The sequence below is a fragment of the Carlito syrichta genome, unplaced genomic scaffold (genome assembly GCF_000164805.1).
Source record: "Carlito syrichta isolate Samal-C Ts95f unplaced genomic scaffold, Tarsius_syrichta-2.0.1 Scaffold288918, whole genome shotgun sequence".
NCBI lineage: Eukaryota > Metazoa > Chordata > Mammalia > Primates > Tarsiidae > Carlito > Carlito syrichta.
This window is the reverse complement of record NW_007233014.1, coordinates 472,841-498,238: the sequence shown is the minus strand read 5'-3', so window position 1 is coordinate 498,238 and position 25,398 is coordinate 472,841. Positions and strand designations below refer to the sequence as shown.

The 25,398-nt window shown below is 45.1% G+C and overlaps 1 protein-coding gene across 4 annotated transcripts in view; it reads right to left on the bottom strand.

Moving 5' to 3' along the window:
- TCF7L2 (transcription factor 7 like 2) overlaps nt 1–25,398 on the bottom strand; it is a 125,629-nt gene that overhangs the window by 15,131 nt on the left and 85,100 nt on the right. Inside the window, exons 1-7 of one of the 4 annotated variants that reach the window (XM_008053987.1) lie at nt 25,328–25,391; nt 11,422–11,554; nt 8,751–8,853; nt 6,782–6,868; nt 1,636–1,761; nt 869–1,028; nt 358–465 (exon numbers count right to left, since the gene is read on the bottom strand). In XM_008053987.1, the coding sequence (XP_008052178.1) occupies nt 358–465; nt 869–1,028; nt 1,636–1,761; nt 6,782–6,868; nt 8,751–8,853; nt 11,422–11,554; nt 25,328–25,330 (720 nt within the window). In that variant the 5' untranslated portion in view covers nt 25,331–25,391. Of the gene's footprint in view, nt 1–357; nt 466–868; nt 1,029–1,635; nt 1,777–6,781; nt 6,869–8,750; nt 8,854–11,421; nt 11,555–22,187; nt 22,854–25,327; nt 25,392–25,398 lie in introns of those variants that run through there. The other 3 variants (XM_008053978.2, XM_021710423.1, XM_021710422.1) reach the window with 3 other exon arrangements.

Below are 25,398 nucleotides of genomic sequence, written 5' to 3'. Positions count from 1 at the left end.
GGGTGACAGAGTGAGACTCTGACTCTAAATAAATAAATAAATAAAATACAGTGAAAAAATAAGAAGTGGGTAAGCAGGTATGGACAGCCGCAGGTTGATCTCAAGGATCCTGAACACCTCAAGGGCTGAGCAAAACACCAGCCTCCTCCCTGAAGAATGATTGCATGCTGAGAGAGCCACCCATATTGGAAGCCAGGACAAACCCTGCAGGTTGGTGACCTGGCAAGATGCTAATGGCCCCCAGAATGAGCAGACTGAATAGGCTCAATTCCAGTTGGCAGAAACCATTTTCTTTGTCTGTACGAACATACAACCCATCTCTACAGACTCTAGTCCCGAGGAAAATGATCCACCTACATAGTTATCCCGCGCGGACCAGCCGGGGTACAGCTGCATGTGAAGCTGTCGCTCCTTCCGGGCGAGCTCATAGTATTTTGCTTGCTCTTCTCTGGACAGTGCATGCCACTGGAGGGGACATGGGGTGGGGGTGAGAAAGACAAGAAAAACATCACAACACCACAGTCAGGGAATGAAAAATACTCCTTTTGGGGGCGAATCCATCCAGAAATGGTATAATCTGTACATACTGACAGTCTGCTGGCTCCTGGTACTAATAGGAGTGCTCAGACAAAACCTGACTTGTCATCTGTGTCATTCTATCATTTGTTCTCTCTCTGGGGGAGGAGGCAGGCTGTGGTTGTGGCTGCTCTGAATGCCATTAGAATGCGGAATCACTGGTTCTGACTCAATGAAGGCCATTCAAGGACTCAGAATGTGGCTGAAGGCAAGAGATTCTCAGAGACTTTTGCCACATGACCTGCTGCATTCTAGTCCATTCTTCCCCGCCTCCTCCCCAGGAGTCACCTACCCTTCGCCCGAGGATCTGGTTGATGGCTGCGCTTTCTTTCAACGTACACTCAGCTACGACCTTTGCTCGCATTTCCTTCATATACAACATGAATGCATTAAGAGGTTTCTTTATGTGGGGCTTCTTCTTTTCTTCTTCCTTTTTGGAGTCCTGATGCTTTCTGGATATAGACAAAACAGACACAACCCAATAAACAATCACACGGTCCAACTTCCTCCTCAGCAGAGAGTACATCTCCCTGTCCCCTAACACCCAAGCCTGGTAGTTCTGCACAAAAAGCATGCTTCCACTTTTAGTCTTCTTCACCCCGGAAAATGGAACAAAAATAGCTTGGGGAGGGCGTGGGGCCAGAGAGGGATTTTGTAATCACTTCCTCAAGTTTCACAAGCATGCAATTTTCCCAGGCCAGAGGGGAAAGCACATTGTTACTGTCCACCTCGGCAGGGTTCTCTCGTGCCTGCAGAACAAAGCTCCAAATGTTCAGTTACGTGGCTACGGGGCAGGGAAGTGGTTGCAAACCCCAGGGTATCCAAGTACACACACAGAAAAAGAGTTCTGTTCCAACCCGCAGTGGGACAGGCAGGGAGACTCCACCGCTGTGCCTCGCCCCCCACTTTACGAGGGAGCGCAGGGCCCCTACAGGCCGGGTGTCTGCTGGAGTCAAACCAAGCGAGCCTAACCCCAGGCGAGAGCCACCACTCAGCAGCAGACGCGGGCTTGCTCAACACCGTGGCTGAGAAGAAAGCGACTGAAACAGCGACACTTACGAGCTATGGAGGGAGCCGACGTCACTCTGGGACGACTCCTGTTTGACTGTTGGTGTGACTATGGCCGGATGGGGAATGCCGGTCGTGTGGAGCGTATGATGTGGTGGGACCATATGGGGAGGGAACCTAGAAGACAGAAAGCTGTGTAAATCGTCAGAATCAAAATGAATGAATGAGGAGGGATGTGTACACACAATTAAAAAAAAAAAAAAAGCACGTAACACTCACATGAAAGTAACCCAAGGCATATAAAACCTGTCAGCATTAATTAGTGATAAATTAAACATAATGATTCTCATAATGTCATTAAAGCCAATCTTCCCCTTCATTATAGCTACTGACATGAGACATTACGATTTTTAACATCTTTAGCAAAGGACAAATTCAACTGATGTACTTGGGTGGAAAAGTGGGCTTGGACTACCTGCCGGAAATGGCACGTCCACTTGTTTTTTGAGGCATTATTAGTGGCATCTAAGAAGACAATTTCCTAAGTCCTAATCAGCTCTAAAATGAAAGGTGAAATCTTTTGTTGTATATTGACAGCTAAATAAAATATTAACGTGTCTGAAATATACATACATTTTTGACAATGCTGTGCATGCCTCATTAGGCCTCATTCTGTTGATGGAGTGCAATAAAATTTTTATTTTTCTTTTGTTGCTGTGTCCCATCGTTTGACAGGAGTGGGAGAGAGTGAAGCAGAAAGACAGGGAAAAATTCAAATATTCCCTGTTTGGTTCTTATCATAAGTCACAGACATCTTAAATAAGTTTGTACCCCTTTATGAAAAGATGCCAAAAAAACACACACACATAAAATTAATCTTTGAATTCTGATGTGTATGTCCTTTCTCCATGAAAATTATGATTCCTAAACCACTTCTACTTAATATGTTATCTATGCATCATTAAAGAGCCTTCTAAATAATTACCAAAATTATAAAGAAAAGATTAAGTTTGTGTGTACTCCTCCAACACTGTTCAATTTTAGGACAGTTCTCTAAAACACATGTTAGTCCCTGAATGGGCATTTCCCAACAAGAGCTGATTTCAAACCACTCTTGGCCCATCTGCGATCTGACAACCAGATCGGGCAGATAGTTTTCACATTTTCAGTTATGCTTGGGGTCACCAGAATTTATACTGGGCTAGAAGAAACAACTCTCTTAAAGTAACATATCCTACTGTACAGAAAATTAGAGTGAAAGGAAAAGGCAGAAGCCCAAAAGAAAACAAAATGGCAACCACTTGCTCCAACCAGGTAAGGTTATTTGAATGAACAGATGGGAAGCTATTCAGATAGGGATGGTGACATTGTTGCTTTCTTAATAAATCCAAACCAAAACATACCAGTCAGGGAGTAACAGCCTGCTCTTAGAAAATCAACTCTGGTGGGAACTAGGGGCCCTAATGAGGTTTCATCAGGACAGTTCTTTCAAAGGAATCTTGTATTTATTTGTAAGGTTCTTTCCATATGTGGATTGGAGATGGTTTCCATTCAGACAAAATAATGTAACAAAACCTAATTTGTGAGGTGAGTGGATTGCCCGAGCCCGCAGGTTCAAGACCCGCCTGAGCAGGCGAGATCTCATCTCTACAATAAAATCAAAAAAATTAGCCGGGCGTGGTAGTGCACGCCTGTATTCCGGCTACTTGGAAGGCTGAGGTGGAAGGATCACCGGAGCCCAGCAGGTCGAGGCTGTGGTGGCTGGGAGCGGCCACTGCACTCCAGTCTGGGCAACAGAGTGAGACTCTAACTCAAAAAAAAAAAACAAAACCTAATTTGAAAAATTAATTTTAAAACAATTTTTTATAAAACAGAATCAACATAGATCAATGGAGGAAAAAATCATCAATGAAGAATGTTGATTTTAGAAGGGTGCCCAAAGCTACAGGAGACATTTCACTCAGAAATTCTATCCCAATGTGGCCTCTCCTGCCACTGCCTTGACAAATTTAAGCCAGTTTCGAAGCTTGGTGACAATGACATGATTTTTTAAAAATAAGAATCATGTAAGTCCTTTTAGGGTACTTTTGTTTTTAAACAAGAGAGGGAAGGAAAAAGTAAGGAAAGAAACAACCTCCCTCCACCCCTTTCACTTAAAAAAATGGGGGGCAGGGAAGGCTCAAACCCTTGGGAGGCACTTGGGCTCCCAAGTGACACCCTGCTTCTTCCCACTGCTTAAAGGCATCAGAGGAAACAGAAGTTAAGAACATGTGTTCTTGGAAACCCTTGGGTGAAGTGGTGGGTGGCAGCTTTTACTGTGAATTTTAAAGGCCTGACATTCCTCAAATACATATGTTCCCTTCCTGCAGATTAAGAATATGTGTACAGACGGCGAGGGAGAGAGAAAAACACTGTGTGTGTGAGTGTATGTGTATGTATGTGTACATACACCAAATATCATGGGGACAAACTTCCAGTGCAGCCAGGGAGAAGGAATGTTTCCAAGTTCCCATACCTCCACATACTGTCCCATATCTGAAAAATGTACAGCACAGAAGGAGACTGTGTGTCCATGTGAACTCAGGCTGTGTGCATACCTTCACTTAGGAAATTCCTTTCTGCAGACAACTGTTTCATGAAATGCAATAAACACCCTAAAAATTCTAAGCAGCTCATTATATACCCCCGTCTGCTTTCATGGCTCCAAGCCAGAATATAATGATGAACCTTAACTTGTTAAGGACAACTAATTTTTGTTTCTGGCTGTCTCAGGGGCTTCTCTCTTACTCACTCTCACTTTACTTCACTGCTGACACGTTTCTGTTAACTGGATGTCATCTGCCGGCCTTGATTTTATGCACAAGCAGTAGGATGCATTTTCCTGTGCAACAATCCTGCTTTGAGTTGCATTAGGTTTGTCATTATTCTCTCATTTTCCCCCTTGCACTTGTAACATTTCATCTCTTCCTGCCTTATTTTTTGTGAGCCACGGTGCACCCACATTATGGTTTATACATGATCTCACTCCCTTTGAAGCCGGCAGATTTCAGAGCCGGCTCTCGTCAGGAGAAGAGCCTTGCACCAATTTAGCAGGCTGAGGGCCCGGAGCTCCAACATCTCAATCTAAAGGGGGTCACAGGGTGGCACAAGTGAGTGTCAGCAAGAGCTGTTTAATTGCCAATCTAGGCTTCTCCATGGTGTTTAAAGTATAATGACCCATCACTTAATTCTGAGAAGTCCTGGCCCCACTGCTGAATAGAATGAATATCAAAGGGTGTTCTGGAACAGGGCAAGCTGCCTACATTTGCTATAACTGCCATAAGTATAATAGACCTATACTTCTGTCGCCCCATTACCACAATAATGTATTTAATTTGCTGTATACGCTTTTTAACTAGCTACCTTTCATACAGCCTACCTGGGGAATCGGCCGCCTCTCCCTGCACCTCAAGCCCCTAACCTTTCTTCCTACCGTTCCCTTCCTTTCCTCCACCTCCCTGCCCACCTATAAATCACTGACTAACCTCCTAATGATAATTCAATCGATAAGCTTAACCCCAATCCCTGTCCTGCGATTACTACACCACATTTAACCTCTGGAATAAACAAACATGAAAAATAACCAGGTGCAAGACATAAGTGCCAGGATGGTGGGAGGACGAGCTCCAGACTAGAAGCTGCACAGAAGCAGCCCTCCTCCTGGGAGACTCCCTATTCGTTCCCATGCTTGGCAAGGTTGTGATGACATTATTTAATGAGTGTAACCTTCCTCTTCTTGCCAGACAGGAGAACACACGGGTGTTTTCCCGCCTAACTAATACTGGCGTAGATTTTGAAATGTTGATGATGTAGCACCCATAGGAATGGATCTTTACAATTATATGATATCCATGGCAGAATTACAAATGCTAGAAATGCTACAGTTTGTGTTTCTTAATGAAAGCGATTCTTTCTCTCTGCCAAAATCGCTGCTTTGTAAGTAAGAAAAGAGGCATCTTGGCCTGTCTTTCCAGACCTTTCTCTGGTCTTGGCTCCCCATCTTGGACACAGAGATTGGGAGAAGAGGCTGGTGGACAGCATCCTTGCCATGTAATGCATGCTAATTTAATTATGTGCCATCATCAAAACGGATTGGTTGTTTCAGTCCATCAGGAGAGTCTAAACCTCCACCGATTTAATTAACTTGACTGAAAATCAGATGAACAGCAAATAAAACTATCATTAGGAGCAATTAGTGACTACTTAAACATACTGCTGCCAACCAGTTTGTAAATAAACTAGCAGTCACTGAAAAATTAGCCAGAATTAATCAGAGGAAGGAAAAGGAGAACATGGGGATATGTGTGTGTCTTGGACATATATTTATATGCTTAAATAGAAATACATATATATGAATGTACACTACGCTCATGATTTTTTTTTTTTAACCTTGAAAGATTTAGAGCTACACAGGCCACTATGAAAGCCACCAGCCATGTGTGGCCACTGAGTACTCGAAATGTAGCCAGTGCAAATTGAAATGTCCTGTAAGTCTAAGATAAACATCAGATTACAGAAACTAGGTAAATAAAGAAAGTAACATCTCATTAAAGTTGCTTTTCAGTGACAATGTATTGAAATAATAATAACATTTTGGCTATACTGGGTTCACTAAAACTTATCACCAAAGACAGTTTCAACTTTTTCTAACCTTTTAAAAACTGTGGCTACTACAAAAATTTAAAATTCCCTCTGTGGCTCACAGTATATTTCTATTGGATGTGCCACCTTAGATGGTGGGAGAGGGATGCTTTCTTGTTGACTCTAGATCAGAGTCTGAGCTCTGAAAACACCAATAATCTTTTCTCAAACTCTTCTTTGCATAATAATAAAATTATCTCCACCCCTTCCTTTCTAGTCCAGTTTCGGACAATAGAGAAATGACATTTTCAAAAGCTCTACATGTCCTGCTGTTTCTTCCTTTGAAAATACTAGTCAACTGATTGACTAAAAAATTTGACCTTGGAAGACATCACTTACCTTGGAAGTTCAGAGCAATTTTTCAGTATTTTCTAGAACGACAGCCTAATGCCACATTGGCTTTAAACTATTAGAACTACAAGCAGCTGCAGTCCCTGGGTGTCTTGGTGGCCAACTAGAGAACTTTCTGAGAAGTCACCCATAGCCTTGGTTGAAGGCCGTGGTTCTTGGAACTCACCTGGACATGGAAGCGTTGACAGTCAGAGCTGTGGGGTAGGGGTGTCTGAATCCTCCTGTCGTGATTGGGTACACTGGTTGACCTTGCCTACAAAGAAGGGGTGCAAAGTGAGAGACTCGAAACAAGGGTGGGGGTGGGACAAGAAAAAGAAGAAAAGGGAAAAGTTCTCTCTGCACAGTAAGCTTTATTCTCATTTGATCAGAACAAAAATCTTGGGGATTATACAGGAAGGATCAAAGGGAAGAAACACAGAACAATTTGAATGCCATAAATCTGATAGGAATGGCTAATTAAATTTTATAACCTCTGCTTATGTCAATAGAGACCCTCTCCCCAAGCTGAAACTAGGTGTTTTGTTGTAATAATTAAAGGCGAAGTCTCGCTTGCTTTAATGGAGCCATCACACTAATTGAGGGCTACACATCCAAAGGAAAACAATAATGAATGTAAATTTATACCAAAATAAAGTACAGTGAATCAAAGGACTTCAGTTGCGCTTTGGGCCTCTTTCGGTATTTAGATCTCGGTGAGAAAACATTAAATTAACAGAGCTTAATTTGTAGCCTTTTGTCAAATTAACAAGTGTTGACAAGAGTTACCGGGGGGAGAGTCCCCAAGAAGAATTGTGGGTAACCAATAGACAATCACACCTCATTACAATAATTAAAAAATACAGCAACATGCAAAATAGCATCCTCATGAAAGACACACAACTTTTTCTGACAGAGGGCTGTCTGAGTTGGCTATTCCTTTTTATCTAGCCTTCAAATATTTCCCCATCAGCTGAATGGGGCAAATGATGACTGAGAACTATTCGAGGAATGGCCTCATCTATTTAAAAAGAAATGGGTCACAAGCTAATGTTCATGTCCACCTTCCAAACAAAAATAAGGAGAAAACAAAAAAGAGAGAAACTACACCCAGGGTTGGTATCTGGTACACGATGCAATCTGTTTTTTAATAAAAAAAAAAAAAAGGCAGCATAGGCTGTTCAACTAGAGAAACAAGGGTAGAACTGGGGAGTGACCTACACCAAATTTGACTTTCTTTTAAGTCTATAAAAAAGGCTGTCTTTCCCAAGAGTTTTACCAGGATTTATTCCTTTTAGCATTCAACATATTGTCCTGTGTTTTTTAGAGTAGAGATCACTTATAAACATGGAGAAACATATCCACAGAAACATACAATCTCAAAACACTTATTACATGCATGCTTCTGCAAACACACACACACAAACCCACACAGTATGCTTATGCACTTTAATTTTAAAGCACATTTTTTAAAAAAAAAGTTGTAAAAGGCAGTCAAATTATCTAGGCATTGCCAGGAACTACAGCTGATACTTAGGAAGCCCCAACATGCTGGAGTGAGGGGTCCAGCTGCCCCACCCCCACCCTTTGACATGCAAAGACTCTCTGAGAGATGGGGGTTAAATCACAGGGAGTGTCTCAACAGACATAACTTTCCACTGCTGCTATGAACCTTGGGAATAATGTTTGGGGTGGGGCTAGGGGTACAATAATTGTAAGGTAATACGTAAGCCCCACTCCCTGCCCTTGGTTTCAAAGCCAGCAGCTCGTTCCGTTCCCACTCCTGTGACCCCAAATATGCCACACCTCAAAGAAAAGACTCCAGTCTGAGATGCCACTAGCAGAAGAGTCATAACCAGCTTCATTGGGTAGAAGCCCTAGGAGCCTTCCGCAATTCTCAAAGTATCTTAAGGTACCACAGAGCCTTTGAGGACCATGAGTTCTGAATACTAAGGACCAGGAACCCCTTTCCTACAAAATCCACCCAAATGGCTACTGATTTGTCTGCATCCCCACAGGACACTTCAGCAGTGCCTTCTCTGTGCCCTCCAACTGCCGCCCCACCCCATCTTCTAACACACACACATACATACACAGAATAAATAATAAGCATGCCCATGTAAAAAACGAAAAGGAAATTAAAAAATGGAACTCCTTACTGTGGTACTAACCATCCTAGCGGATGGGGGATTTGTCCTACGGTGCCAGGCGATAGCGGGTAATACGGGGATATATCTGGAGGGTGTGGAGGCCGTGGGATTCCTGAGAGAAGAAGCAGCATTTTAGGTATAAAGGAGGGAGAGAAGGAAAGAGCAAATGTCAGGGGGTGGGAGCAGGGAAAGGAGGAAGAGACACATCTCTTCTGGAATCCTAGCACGAGATTCTTTCACAATGATGACCGTGGTAGGTTTTGTCTCATTTTCCCTCAGCCTCATCTTGAAAATTAGTTTATCTCATTCCAGATGGATTGTTATACTGGGGAGATCCGACAGTCTCAGAAAATGCCATCTTGGGTATTTCTGCCTCATGTGATTTGGTGTGATTCTTTGAAATTTAAGAAAAAAACCTCAACATCTTTAGGGCGTGGCACATCTTGGGTGGTCAAGCAATAGTAACACCCTTGGTCCTTATGATGGGTTTCTTCACCCCTGTCTATTCTAATGATTTGACTGCATGAGAGTCGCTTCTCTGATCTCTAACACACTTCTTGAACTATGGCTTTCAAAAGGCGAGCCTTGTCTTCTTTCCAAAAGGGTAACTCCTCCAGAATGCCTCCACCTGCCCTTAGAAGATGAGCTAGAGAAAATGGCCCAATACCCTATGGTATCTTTGCCATGGTAGAATTAGAACTGGAGATGTGGCCTGGTGTACTCAATTCTGGACTCTCATTCACTAGAGGACAGAGTCACCTGTGGGCACTAACCCCACCTGCTGACTGGGCACCTCATGTATCACAGGGCCTAAGAGCTGAATGAGGCACACACATGTGAACTGTGAAGGGACGCACCGCTGTACGTTCTAATTCCAGGAGCACACCTGCAATTCATTCTTAGAAAGCAAGAGCACCAGAAGCAATTTTGACAGAGAGGAACTGATCTACACAACTGAAATGGGGAGCAAAATGCACAATCCCACAGAATTAAAACAGAGTATTGAAGGGAACGAGCTACATGTTAGTGGATGAAAATGACTTCATTTTCTTTAATTCATTCAGGAAGCTTTTAATCTGTAAATTAAGTCTCCCTGGGTGACATTTTATGCAGACATTGCTTTCTCTCTATTACAAAAACCAAACAGATTAGCTAGGCTTGGACCCTACACCAAGCCATTTGCACACTTGAAAGAATGTTCGCAGAGGAAAAGTAAACAGTCCACAGACGTTAATCATATGTTTTACGATAACCATTTAAAAGCTATTCCCTGTACTACCATTATTTAAATGAGACGTTGACGCTGCCACTCACTCCAGGAGCCTGGGGCCGGCTGGAGGGGGCCGGCTGGAGGAGGCCGCCAGTCATCCCACCACCAGGCTCAGTCTTGCACTAGCACAAAGGGGCTCAGAGGCCAGTGAAAACCAGCAATGTGGGACTTCTTTCAGGGGCAGCAAAGGCTGCTAACCAGGCAACCTACCTCAGTCCAACACTAACAATTCCCTCTGACAAAGTGACGTGGGTTTGCCATTTTAACTCCATCCTTCCAATTAACAGGCTGGGAAGAGGAACCCCTATCCACATGCTGGGCAGCCTTAGACACATGCTGGCCTTACCTGTTCTCCCAAAACCACCTCAGCCAGGAGCTGGGGCTGCCGGCCTGATTGAGATCCTGTTCAAGAAAAGGCTACTGGCCACCAGTTTGGGAGGCCGAGACGAGTGGATTGCCTGAGCCCGTGGGTTCGAGACCCACCTGGGCAAACTGGTGAGCCCTCGTCTCTACAATAAATCAAAAATTAGCTGGATGTGGCAGCACGTGCCTGTAGTTCCGGCTACTTGGAAGGCTGAGGCAGAAAGATCGCCAGAGCCCAGCAGCTTGAGAATGCGGTGGCCAGAAGCGTGCCACTGCACTCCAGTCTGGGTGAGTGAGACTCCAACTCAAAAGGAAAAAAAAAAAAAGCTACTAAATAACCCTGCCTTTTCTCCCTCTTCCCTTTGAGAAAAATGTAGTCAATGAACAAGTGGGATAGAAAGAGAGAACTATAAAGGTTGAAGGATAACACAGCCACTTCTACCTGAGACCCTGTGAGCTGTTCTGAAGAAATGAGGCAACCTCCTTGGACTTCAGTATTCACATCTGTAAAACGGGTTCAACAATACCCAGAACATTGCAGGAGAAGAAGAACTCAAATAAATCAGTAAAGAGAACACATAACCCTGCAACGTGGTCTTTTGAGGGTGCACCAACAAACAAGTCATGGTCAAGTGAATGAAGACCCTTGGCCAACAACAGCTTAGGGGAGCTAGGCTGTTAGGTGTCTCATCCTCCCAGGAAGGTGACAAGGAGCCCATGAGATGCCTTGGGTTCCTGCTTCTGAGCCTGCTTGAGGATCTTCGAGTTATAAGTCACTCCTAAAAACTACTGAGGGACTCATGTCTAGGTACCCAAGACAGCCCCTCCAGGGATCCTCGGAGCTCTCAAGAGATCTTTAGCTCTACAAATGGACTTCTGCAAAGGCGAGAGGAGAACCACTCTCTCACCAGCACCCAGGAGAGGACTAGGAGCCCCCTCACCCCTGTTCCCACCTAGGCCCACACCCCCACCCTGGGCTTCCTGTGGAGGTCTCAACAGGTCCTCTAGAGCCTGGGACCAGCACTCTGTCTTGGTCCCCAAGCCTACCTGTTTTGGGGTCTACGTCAGCTGGTAAGTGTGGAGGTGGGTTTCCCGGCGTGAAGTGTTCATTGCTGTACGTGATAAGAGGCGTGAGGGGGTGGACATGATGAGGGTGCTGCACCACCGGCACTTTGTTCGACTGTGGGGAGGAGAAGAACAGAGAAAGACACCATCAAGCTGGGTCCAGCAGCCTAAGACTTCAGAGCACAGGGCCAGTGGGTTCTCCTGACAACACCCTCCTACCTTGATTTTGTAAGATGCACTCAACTCTGCCCACATCCAGCCCTCCCGCTTTATCCATTTAAAAATAACTGATAGTTGTAAGACAGCTCTCTCTGGGGTGGGTCTGCTTCAGTTTTTACCTTCTCACTGAGTCTGGCTTTTAAAATACCTTCTCTACCACCACTCCGTCTTGGAGCCCAAAAGTCTGTACTTTTTCCATTGGCAGGCGAGTCGGAAGTGGGAACTTTAAACTCCCAGGCCTACTGTGTTCCTGCTTGTGGGAGGGATCACCTACCCCTAGACCCCACTGGTGGGACCTCCAGGAGGCAGGCAGGCTGTAACAGGGGACCGGTTAGGAAAACCATCACTTACAAGAAACCTGGCAGGGCCCAAATCCCACGTCTCATTCACCACTCCCAGGTCCTAACCCCTCCCTGTTCTTAGAAACAGCGGGCATGCTACAGTCCTTTACAGACAGCATGGATGAAAAACCCACTCGTGGTTTGGGTGGGAGTATGAACTTTACCAGAGAGCTCTAAACTGCCCGGCAAGCACCTGCATATATTATGCAGATTACAGCAGCCCTGATTCATTAGGAATTTCATTAGTGAGTCATCTGGGAACGCTAATAAATTAACTGGATGATGATGAATTGGGCTAATAAAAGGTATGCATTTTAGAAATGGGCAGTTCTAGAAAACAAAGTACAGGCATTTCTGTATTTGGGAAGGGTGGCTCAGTGGGGGTGGCAGGGGAGAAAAGCATTTTAAATATGTTTCTAAATGTGTCGTGCCCAGGCTTCCCCAAATTATTCTCCTCTCTTCCCCCTCCCCCTTCCACTATGCTGTGCTACAATTTAGCCCAGCAAGATCACAAAGAAAAAATTAAGCTGAAACAAGCGAACTACTGGGCCATTTACTGAGAGTAATCCAACTGCAAAAAACCCTATTCCCCATAGAGGATTTTCACTAAAATCCTACAACAGGGACATTTAACCAGATTAGGTACCAGCGAAGATAAAGAGGCAAGTATTAGATGATGAATGGATTAGAGTCAAGTTTCATTTCAGAACGTGTCTTCATTTCCTTTTATTACTTTTAGGAGGGCACAACTTGCATTAACATCAAGAAAAAGGAATTGCATTAAAAGAAAAGCAGGAAGGTTCTAGTGCTGCCCACTAGCGCCTGTTGAGTTCAGGGATCACTAAGCAGTTCTTCACCATTTTTTCTTCTTGTCCCTTCTCTTATGGGTCTGAAGAAGGAATATAACATGAGAAGAGCACTTTTTACCATAGGTAATTGTGGGGAAGCCATCTTTTAAAAAGTGCCTCTAACTTTTCCGTGGGTATGTTTGGAAAGAAAAATATGGCCTTCCTAGATGCTCCAGAAAAAAACTACAGAAAAAGAAGCGAACACTTCCAACAGCCTGGTTTAGCAATTCCTATAAACAGCTGGAGTCTTTAGGCGAAGAGGGAAAGTAAGTTGCTCACAGGAGCTTTGTGTTGCGAGTTACCACTGTGCAATCAAAGCAATTCAGTTAAAATCTGCCAAAGCACAGGGAGCTCTGGAAACCAGTAGTGATTCCTTAGAGTCAGCGGCCACGAAGGTCTCGGCAGGCAAGATCAGCCGCCCCAAGGCCAGTGCTGCCACCTCATGGAGGTATACTGGGGGTTCCTTTGGGGGGAACATTTCTACCTCACTTTAGAAATAACCAACAGATCAGATAAGCTCCCACTGTGTGTTGGAGTGAAGAGGGAGAGAGAGAAAGACAGACACAGACAAAGGGAGACCATTAGAAGGAAAGGGAAATGACTGTTGCTGCCTTCCAGAAGTTTTCTATTTGGTTGGAAAGACACACACTTGCTGACGTAAAAGAGTGACAAGGCCCAGACAGTTTCAAGTGAAAATCCAGTGGAGCCAGCAGGAAGCGCCACACACAGCACAGAGGAGGGTCGATGGACCCTCAGGAGTGATCACTCGGGGCTGACCAAGTGCCAAGGGAACAGGCCTGTCATAAGCAATGAACTGAAGCAAGCGAACAAATCTGTTATGGAAGTAGAAAGAGCTGGTGGAGGACACTGAAATCAGCAGTTCTCAACCCTGGCTGAGTCACGCATCTTTCAGGATGTTTTGTCACACATTCAGATCCCCAAACCCAGGAAATCCTTCAGTAGGACTGATTTGGTAGGTCTGGGCTCGGGACCCGTCTTGGGTCTGCCTGCCAAATGTCACGGGTGGGTCTTCTGTTCGGCCATGAGAACCACATGGGTGCAGGCAAGCACAGAGGTTAAGAGACATGCACTCCAATCATGAGTCAAATGCTATTCCCAGGGAGCCTGCGGAAAAGGCCTAGCACGTGGTAGATGTATCATTTGTTATCTACTGTGGTGGTTTACTATTCATGCTACTTTTATTGTCCAAGAGAGCCTGTCTGATGTCATGGTTCTGTCTGCAGTAAAGAAGCACAAATCCCATTCTCTTCTAAGGAAGACTACGGGGAAATGTGGAGGAAACCCTCCTCTACTTGGAAAGCAAAGAAGGGAGACAGCCAAACTGGGAGTGGAATTTCAAAATTAATTCTCCACCTTCTTCTTAGATACATGCACGAAAGCAAGCCCAAAGCTGAAGCCCTGGCCTGGCTACTAACCCCTCTCCCTGCATTATTTTGCACATTTGAGCCCAGACAACTAGTTTTTTTTCCCCCCTGTTCAGTCAAAACTCTACAGCATGAGGGATCGGAAGAGAAGGGGTGGTAGAGAACTGGAGGTTTTAGGTGCTGTCTGACTTCAGGGGGTCAGAAACGAGAGGCTTATTAGGACATGGCCCTCCTTTATGATCTTGACTGCATGCCCTGTGAAAGAATAGAACCACCAGTGTGTCCAAGTTCACTGGTCCCTAAGCAAGAAGAGGGGGGAACTCTGTGGTTATGACCAGCCAGCACCACTGTGCCACTGGTACAATCTGCCTATGACTGGATTCCTTTCCTGATGAGAGGATTTTCTCCCTGCAAATGCCTCGGTCTCTCTGGCCTCAGAATCCCAAAGTCCTTTCTTACTCCATCATTCTATGCCCGCTGCTGGGGTTGTGTGTGCACATTCCTCGGTCCCACTCTACTCTTCCTTCAGTACAAGGACTGTGTCTTCTAGAACTGTGTGTTTCTGAAATGCCCAGCCTGTGGGAATGGTGAGCACAATCTCATAAATTGCTTAAGAACCACCAAATTACAACTGTAAGCATTAAAAGAGACGGATCGAGCCAATCACAGATTCATTTCAAGTGAATGGCAGTGCTCTTTAAATGCAGCCTACTTAGAATCATCGATCAGAGCTGGGTGGTCCTTCAGAACCATCCAGTCCAATACCCTTGCAGACACTATCTCAGTCACAATGGTAACTTTAAAAGGATTTTACAGCCCACTGGCATTGCACACAGTGATTCAAGGACTACAAATTCAAGGAAGACCCGAACTTTAATTCTACTCCACCAGTCTGGCTGGGCAACCTCTCTCAGGGCTCCCTTTCTGTCAGTTCTGGATAAGAAACATGTTTACCTCATACGGCTGTGAAAACTGAGAAAGATTATGTAGCACACTTCTTGGCACACAGCTAAGGTATGCAATACAGAGAAGCTTTGAAAAATGCAATCCTTCTAGTCTATCCTGCTAGTCTCTTCTAGTTAGAATCACGGGGGGGGGGGCCACAGACTCCACTCCTTCTTTCAAAGACAAGCATGTTCATTATGGGCCAAGAGCATCTAGATGATTGGTGGCCACCCTCCTCAGGCACCTATGTGTCTTACAAGTGTGATATTTAATTAATAAATATCTTCTAATATCTTTTGTGAGAAAAGTCATCACTTTACTATGCCAACAAATGAGATTGCCACAGAGGAATTGAAAGTTAAAAAAAAAAAAAAAGTTTAAAAAGACCACTGGGGATAACCAAGGTCCATTCCAGAATTAGGGTGAGAGCTGATAGAACTAAACAGAAAAGGAAGATATCCCTTAGACTTTCCCCTTCTCTTTGAAAAGATCCCACTTCCCTAAAGAGGTCTTTAAGAACTGTGTTCAAAACTACACCACCTTAAGAAAATTAAGCTGTGAAAAGTAAGTGGGACACAGACAACCTTCCGACAATTGAGTTGAAGAAGCCACAATCTATGCTGGTGCTTCTGAGTTTGACAGCCTGCAATATTTATTCCCCCCCCACCCCACCCCCACCACAAAGCCTCATCTTTTTATAAAGAGTTCAATGTTCAAGGCGAACAGCTCAACATAAAACCAGGTGCCTTTTAGGTAACCATTTTATCTAAATATGTCTTCAAAACTGCATGAGGGCATAAACTCATTACTCCCAGAGAGTGTCATGGTAGCGATGATCAGGGAAAGTTGCATGAGGAACCTGAGAAAACTTGATGAAAACCATGAATCTGAGTCACAAAAACAGCAAACATTCATAAAATATCCCACATAATTTCAAAACTGTTAACACCACAGTTGTCCAGATACACCGCTGCCATCGGCACCTCAAACTTCTCGATAGAATCATTCAGAGCCCCTCGTGTAGACGATCTGAGGGTCGGATGGAGACTGAAGCTCTATAATTCACACCAGCACAGTTCAGACATATTTAGTGGTGCCTTGGCTCTGTGCATGCCTCCGTGTTGAGTGTGTGGCACACTTTATTCTAGCAAATCCTCACAAGCCTGTGAAGTAGCTGGTATTTGTTATCAGTTCCACACCACAGGCAAAGACATTTTCCCCAGGACACATGCCTTGGGACAGTGGTGTTTCCAAGCCTTGCATGCAGCCTCACCTGACAGCCTCCACTGCCCTACTCCTGCATCTGCAGAGATTCTCATTATTGAGATGGGGTTAACTGTCAGGCTGATGTCGTGAGATGCACCCAATGAGATCAGCCTTCACCAACCTTCCCATTTAGAGACAGATGCTTCAGGACTCTCAGTGGGAACCAGTCCTCAAATTCCCATCTACCAATCACTTGCAGCCTAGACCAGTTTCAGCAAACAATGCTCCTCAACACCAAAATCAGGAGCCGCTCAGAGTTCCCTGCCCTAGCCAGGCATACCCTTGCCATAGGGCACTGAGTGCTCTTAGCAGATTTTTACAGCATTTGGTTGATTATGGGAGAGGGACTGAGGGCTGGGGAGCAAAGATATTTAATAGGATGTTTCTGCTTCTCAAATACAAACGTGCAGTCTCAGGGCCCAGCAGGATTCCGATGATAAAAACACTATATGCGGTCGGTTCTGGGCTGACGAAAAACTACAGAAAAAATTGGCTAAAACCCTGAACCTATTAAATGAAGTAAACAATAGCTATTTAAAAGGAACCCAAATCCTCAACTGACTTTAAATCATTAAGGGGTTTGTGCTTTCTACCTGGAAAAATTGCCATTTCCCAAAGCAAAGCCTTCCCCCCTGTTCTGTTGCCTAGGCTCCATGGGTTTGAACATTGAATAGTTAAATTATAAAGAAAAGGTCTTTAACAGCCCTCAAAGCACACAAAGCCTTTCCACCAGAAGCATTCATCGTATTCATTGAGCTACAGTGGGGGGCAGTGGGGAGGGGAGCCCCTGTGGCTGACCTTTGACCTTTCAAGAACCCTTAAGCATAGTGTTCTGCAACTTGGCTGTGCCACCCTCATCGCCAGGCGCCCACACACCCATCCGAATGCTGGCCGTCATTTGGAACTTGGCAAGTGCGAGATTGATAAGGCACTCCTAGATCCCTCTGCTAGCCCCCCTCTCACCCCAACCCCCAAAAACTGTGGGCAACCTAGAGGGAATGAAAGCTAGCCATTCACCTCTGCAACCTATTAATCAACAGACACTGAAAACAAATAGAGCCATTGCTGGCACTGGTCTCTCTCCCTCAGCCCTCCTCTTCAATACGCCCCCATTGCTCTCCTTTTCTGCAGAAGGAAAATGGGGCCAGAAAGTGGCTTTAGGAGCCCAGCACAATAAAACAAAAGCAGCACAGAGGAGCATTTGTCAGCCGTTTTCCCTCCTCGGGGTGGGCATGGAAGTTCTTCGGTGGTCTTAACTTACCAGCCCTCCCAGGGGCTGAAAACCTCATCAGGAAGGGGCACTTTTCACTCCAGGTTTACATTTTTTAAATGGGTTGATAGCTCATCCCCAAGCATTTTTCCAGATGCCATTTGCTATGGCTGCAGCAAGGCCAATGACAACTAGCAACACGTTAATAGATGTTTCACGTCACTGGAGCGGTAGCAAGTTGGGAAAGAGGAGGGGTTGGGGATGAAATGAAGGAAGGGCCATTTCTTACCCATCAATCACCCTTTGGTGACTCAACTAGTCCTGTTTTTTCAGGCAATGAACCCAGAGGGTGATGGATAGTCGGCCAACGTAACCCTGGTGACCCCAACAACCTATGACCCCCCACAACAGTTAGCAACTACTTCTGCTGCCAAAATGACTACAAGAGACACACCCAGAGCAAACTGGATCCAGGCCTGCACGCACAATTCCATCCCAATTAAGCCAGTCAACACTTGCTTACTTGCTTTTGCATCCTGTGTGCCTCTTACATATACAGAGGGAGAGGTTAGCAGAGGCAACTTTCTCCTGTGGCCCCAAATGGGCTTCGTCAAGGCATCTTGCTCCAGCCCTCATCCTTCTGCCCTCTTCCCTCTCCCCTCGCAGTCAGGCAGAACCCACCCAGCACAGCGGTCAGGGTCCTTTCGCAGCTGAATGTTGCTCCTTTCTGCCGTAGCCTTGCTCCCAGCTAATAGCGCATTGTTTCCCCTGGACAAGACTTCTATTGATAGCTACAGCACTGCCTGTTAGAAATAATAAATAAAAGAGAGGAGGTTTCACAGGATTCGAGTTTTACTTGGAGAAATGAGGTGATAAGAAAAAAGAGATCGGCCTGTGAGATGCAAAAAAGCCACGTCCAGCCTGCGGCTGCAGGACACAGCCCGCATGGGCTGGAACCTGCCCACCAGGCTGCAGAATTAGAGCTTCTCCAACCCCTGGGAGTTTCCCAGGGAGGGTGTCGCTTATTTATTTTGTAAATTATCAATGGCTGGCTGCTGCTGCTTCTTCTTCTTCTTCTTCTTCTTCTTCTTCTTCTTCTTCTTCTTCTCTCTCTTTCTCTCTCTCTGGAAATGAAATCCATTTAGACAGCAAGAAAAGGAAGAGAGATGATTCTCCCTGCTGTCTGTGAAATTCTGCCGACTCATAGTTTCTCATGGATTCACACAGGCATTAAAATTCTTCTTGCTGAGAAATGATTGAACAGGGCAGGCAGGGAGAGGATAAATGTGCAGTCAGTTTTCATCCAAATTCTCACACACATATGCATATACATAGAACTAACTAGAACCATTTTAAGTCCTTGGTCTTTTTCCCTTTTGTGGCCCTTTGTATACTATAACAACCCAGCTGGTAACACACTAAGCAGACTGCCAAGCAAGGGGGTCTAGAGGGCCAAATTCAGCTCTTCTTGAGGACCTTTTCCTGCCCCCAAAAAAGGACGACGAAAAGCCTAGGACAAGGAGTGGAGGTGTTGGGGTGGGGGCATGTGAGGGGAACACTCAAACCTGGAAAAGAAAGATGTGCTCTCCAGCTGCTATGCTTTGTGAAAACCGCGGCCAAGGCCTGACCCAGCAAAGCTGTGCTTTCACAGGCTCTTGAACAATTACTTCCAGTTAAGTTCATTAAACATAATTTATTTCCACTCATTCTCATTTATTTTCCAATAAAGGGAAAACATCCCATTGTGCCTCCCCCAACCAGCCTTTAAAACACGGGCAAGCGTAAGTCTCAGCTTCCCCGGTGCAGGCTGGCCCCTGACCACTGAGTTTCCAGGGTTTTCCTCCGTCCTGCCTGCCTCCCTCCAGCAGCTTGCCACAGCGTTGCAAAATTCTCAGCCTGGAGGTCAGGGAGGGGGTGTGACAGGCACAACGGGGTCCTCTGTCCTAATCCTCCACCAGGTCTCTGAGATGAAGAGCTGGCCACTTCACCCCTAAGTAATTTCCCAGGAATCTGTAACCTCCATCCTCCCGCCAAATACTTCTCTACTACTTGGGTATTAAATGATTAGCGTTAGCATAATCAATCTTGTTAAGTGTCCGAGTTGCAGAGAATGTTTGGGAATTGGGTAAGAGGGTACAGCTGTTTCTAAGAGAGCAGATCTTCAAAACAGAGCCAAGAATCAATCTAACCTATTCCAAACGAAGAACTCCACAAGCTCAAGTTCAAAACAAGCTTTAAAAAATAATAATGATTTCCAGGCCACCCTCTCCCCCACCCAAAACATAACAACCCCAAATCTAGGGATCCCTAAATATAATGGAAAGGAAATCACCAATTTTGATTTAGAATAAATCTTAAGTGCGTAATGGTTACTACATCCTGGGGAGCTAAAGATGTAGTGAACAAAATCTGATACCACCTTTTCTAATTTATTTACAAGGAACAGCTGCATTAAACATGTCTCTTGTTTTTCTTGTATACCCTGTGCCTAGCTTTCAAGTCATATAGTCTGTATTTGAAAAATCATGCCTGCTCCATAGTCTGACAAAAAAGCTGAAGAAACAGCTGTTTCCTTCAGAGATCAGGTATATTTTCTCCTTAGAAAACAGCAGATAAACCTAAAGGAGGAATGAACGTTTTTTATTCATGTGGCTCAACAAACACAAATGCCCAAACCCTGGGATTCGGCAAGAATTCCGCAAAGACAGAAAGGAAGACAAACATAAAGGCGGAACTGCACTGTGCCACTCTATTTTTGCCCTGTTGATATCCAAAACATGGGCATCCTTTAACTGGCACCTACATCCTCAATAAAGGACACATGAAAAAGAAAGAGACACCGAGGGGCGAGGAGGGCAAACACGATTGCCGCTCCCTCTGATCTGAGCTGATGTGTTGCTGGAAGTTTAAGGTAATAAGGCAACATGGGAATTAACAAAGCAAAGTTCAATTTTCTAAAAATCCTTAAATGTGTGTAGAGGTATGTAATCTGAAGGGCATGTCAGGATTTCATCATATTCCAAAAGACTGCAGAAGGAAAGAATTCCATTACATAGTTTAACCAGGCCCCCACCAACCTCAGACCACAAAGGGGAGGTTTCCCTTAAACAAACTTGCAGGCTCTGTTGTTTCCAGAAAATGCGATACAGTAGCCTGTTATGACAACAGCAAGATCCTAACATCTGTATCATCGGAGTCGGAAATGTATCCTTCTAAAGCAACTGCCTCCTCATAAGACATCAAGAATAGAGGTTGATTCCCACCAAAGCAACAGGACTGCTATTATGTAACTTGGGTAAACCAGGGTCTGGAACCCCTCAGGAACCTCAAAATGGAAAACTGTACTGGGTGTGAAATTTGCAGCAGCATAACTTACACGTTTGCAGCAACAGACTGTGCTCTCTTCCCCACAATTCTTTTACAGTTTATACAATCTTGGATTGAACTAGAAAGCTGCACACAACTAGAGAGGAAAACCAAGACTTAAACAACCGTCGTTCATGTATGCTCAACTAGAAAACAATCTACTTTTATTAAAACATGACACATGGGATTTGATTCATGATTCTGAAAACATAAGGCTTCTTGTGAGTCTATAGTATATTTCATTCCCTCGCCCCAAAAATTGGATCAAAGAGCTGATCCACTACTGTGTTTCTGTTTGGCCACACAATAGCATCACAAATAATAAAAGTATTAATAAAGATAATTAAGGAATTGCTTCCAAATTCATGAGAATGCCCTTACGGCTTGTGGCAAAAGATATGATCCAGCAGTTGAACAGAGTATAATATATCTTAAAGGGCCTTCTTCCTAATCATTAACAGCACAATGAGCTGTCACTGGTCTCTCTGCTCAGATTTCCAAGACATATTTTTTATTAAGTTTAGAAAATACACATACCACAAGCAAGACCATAGCCCTTAAAAGGCCGACATACAAATCTGGAGACTGAAAATAAATACAACTGAAGACAGAGCAACAGAAAGTTAGCATTAAATATGAAACCAAAATATACAGTTGACACAAGCCCTGCTACTGTAAAAGCCTTATTGCTCAAAACTGTTTCAAGTTTTGAAAGTATGTTCCTCTATGAGGCAATGTCATTTTTCCTTCTCTCTCTTCTGCTGGAGCCCACCCTGGTGGGTGAAGAAAAAAATTATTAGAAGAAATCCCAAGCCGCACCATCCCTTCCTAAATTCCAGCTCGCCCGTACTTGGGGAGCCGGGTCTGCCTTGCCACAGAACTATAAGGACTGTGATGAAAGTCAGGCTCTCTCCTCCCCATCTTTTTTAACCCTTTCGCCCCCCTCCCCAAAAAGCTGCTGTAAAAAGTATGTAAAGGGCAGAGTCTAAGTCGATCATTTATTCTTGTTTTGTTTTTTCCTTCCCACCAAAAAAAAAAATTGCAGCGTTTCAATGGTCAAGACCATAGGCACAGACACAAACACACACACGCCGCTGCCGCCACCGCCGCCGCCACCACCACCGCCGCCACCACCACCACACCACCACACCACCACCCCACTACTCACCCAGCAATTCAAATTGAGGTGCCAACCGCCCAACTGCTGGAACAGAGAGACCCCAGAGGCCACTGCACCTCCCTTACCACTCAAATCTTCCATTCCCACTAACACTGTATCCCTAGGGTACATAACAGCTTCGGTTTTCCTTCTCTCCACCTCTAAAAAAACTTTCTCTGCACCTTCAAGATGGGACTGGGCCAGTTTTTTCCTCCTCCCTTTCTGCTTTTCTCACTTTTCTTTTTCCTCCCAGCTTCCCCTCCCTTTAAATCTTTCACTTAAAGAGCTGAAAAAAAGCATCTTAAAAGATCGAAATGGCTCCAGATTTCCGGCCTGGTAGACTTAAAATGCTTAAAGGTCTCACTCATTGCCTAGAATTATTTTGTTAATTCTTCCTCCTGCATAAACATCCCTTTAAAAAATCTTTAAAATTTAAAAATCTACTGATAATCTGGTTCAGTTGGTTGAAGACTTAATTAAAAAAAAAAATTTTATTAAAAAAACTTCTAGTTTCTAATCTTTACCATTACAGAATCCATGAAGGAAGGGGGAAGGCCCATTTTCCCCAGCCAGCTCAGGGCACCTAAGTCAAGTCCCCCTCCCTCTCCCGTTACCTTGGGCAGCAGGGACAGAGCTGCCGCTAAGAGTAGCAAAGAAATTATGGTCAGCCATGAGGGAAAATGATCAACTGAATGCAGTAGGCAGGCACTTTATCTGCAAGATTGTCAAATCCCTCAAAACAAATTTCTTAGGGAGAGGGCTGCAGTGGGAGAGAGGAGGGAGGAGGAAAGGATATTTTCTTGTCAGGGTGACACGGAAGTGACACTTTGCAGGGCCTTGCCTGCCACGCGCACACACACCCTCTCTTCCTTCCAGAGTAAGAGACTGTGCCTGAAAGATTTTCAACTGACCTCTCTGGAAGCAGAACAAACTAAGCTCCTTGTATTCACCTGGCATTCCAACAGTCAGAATGCTAGTCATAACGCTAATTCGATTTTTTCAACTATTGAGTCTTGTGAGCTTTCCCCCAGAAAAAGAGAAAGGGAGAGAGAGAGAGAGAGGGGGCGGGAGGAGGGAGAGAGGGAAAGGGGGAGAGGTGGGGGGGAGAAAGGGTGGGGGAGAGAGAGAGAGAGAGAGAGAGAGAGAGAAAGGGAATAGGCAGAGGGATGCAAAGACTATCGCTGAATCCCACAAACCCAACTTACTTTTCCTGGGGCTCTTATGGGATCCAGGGCCGGGTACATTTGTGTGGGTTTAACTTAACTTGAGTTGAGACACTCAGACATCACAGGCCTGAAATCGTCCTCTTTTACATGAAGGTGGGGAGTGTGGGAGGATGACTACTCAAGGAGGGATTAAAGACAGAAAAAGTTGCAGAGGACAAAACTCATCCAGTCTTTTTCCCGTCCTTTCCACCTCAAGCGTTAAATCATTTCACCCTCTTCAAAAGCAAATATACAACCCTAATTTGCATGCAGGTAAGAAAACACCCCTGCACCCACAGGGGATCTTGGACCTGTGTTGCTTGAAGCAAGACCAGTGGCAAAGATATGGTTTCTTCTGGCGGCAGGACAGCTAACACGGAGGGGATGTTTTTAATTTACTGAACTGATTGTCCATCTGTTTATCTCCAAACCCACAGGATTGTTTTCATGATGTAGGTCTTTAAGCAATCTGTTAATACACGGGACAAGTTAATCGCCCCCAACCCCCCAAATCAACAAAAACAAGGGCTGGAAGGGCTTAAAGATACCCCCCAAAGTGGGAATTCTTCATTTTCTTCTTTTCGTCTTTTTAAAAATACTGCTTCGTGGCCCCTCTTTCTGGACTTATCTGGCCTTCCTGTGTAAGCGTCAGGCAGCAATCTTTAAGGCCCTTAATACCAAAACAAAACCTTGCCATTTCCCTTTACAAGGCAGTAACAAAAGCAATGAGCCTCCAGTTTGACAAGTAAAAAGCCCCAACCACACAGCCTCCTAATTGCCTTCCCTCCCTCTATTCACGCGGACCACCACACTCCTGGCAGCTGCTTTTGTCACACATGCAATTTCTTAAGTAAACTGCAAGTTCTCTGTTGCTGATGGACAGCTCCCAATCATTCAGCAACAATAACTTATAAAGTGCAGCAAACAGGATGGGCAACTTTGACTAGGAATTTATTTGCTGGCTTTCTCAAAAGACCAAAGAAAGAGGCAACAGAAAGATGAGCCAACACATTCTACACAAACCTCCTCCTCCTTGAAAAAGAAAAGAGCCATTTCTTGAATTTCTTCAAACTAAAAACCGTTCCCAAGAAACGCCTTCCGGTTATTTGCTGTTCCATCGCACCGTTCCGAATTCATCCCCAGAGCGCTCCGATTTGTCAGAAGTACACCACGCTTAGCACATTTCCATAAAAAATCAAAAGGTGATCGAGCGCTACAAAGTTCTGTGGGATCAAAAAACAAGCAAACAAACCAAAACAACACCAACACAAAAATATGCTTCCCCAAATTGCCCCAAAGCCTGAGCGTGTCCTTTCCTTTTAGCATGAAATGACAATCATGTGGAGGAGAAATGAAGAAAGAAGGCGGGAGGAACTGCCCGTTTACACCCCACGGCCCGCATCCGCACCACCAGCAAAGTTTTGTTTTGTTTCAAATAAAGAGGTCTGAGAGGGGAGGAAGGGAAAAACGGATCTTGGAAGAACGGACACCGGAAAGTAGAAAAATGCCGATTCTTTACAAAAACGTTTGGGGACGGGGAGGAGGGTGGAGCATTTGTGTCTGTAACTCGGTGGGCGAAAGGAAGCGAGCCCCCCTCCCCAAATTCACTTCCAAGTTAAAAAATATTCCTATTAAAGCACGTTTCTAGAGTCATGGGCTGAAGTTCAGAATCAAAAGGTCCTGCCGATTTCTTTTTTTCGTTGCTAGATTGTTTTGGTCAAGGGAGCCTTTTCCCCAAAAAAACCCACTCCCACCATCGGGCGCCTTACCCGTCGAGGGACGTCAATATCTGAAAGTTATTGCAAAGTGACAGCGGACACTGCAGAGGCTGAGAGCAGGAGCATGCCCCGGCGCGGGCCGCAGCAGGCCGGCCACCGAGCGCCGCCCGCCCGCCCGCCCGCCGGTCCCTCCGCCGGTCCCTCCGCCGGTCCGCGGCCGCCTTACCATCTAGAGCGGGTCGCGGCGCGCTCCTTCCCGCCGCCGGCTCGCGGGCATGCTGCTGCGCCGACGGCCGC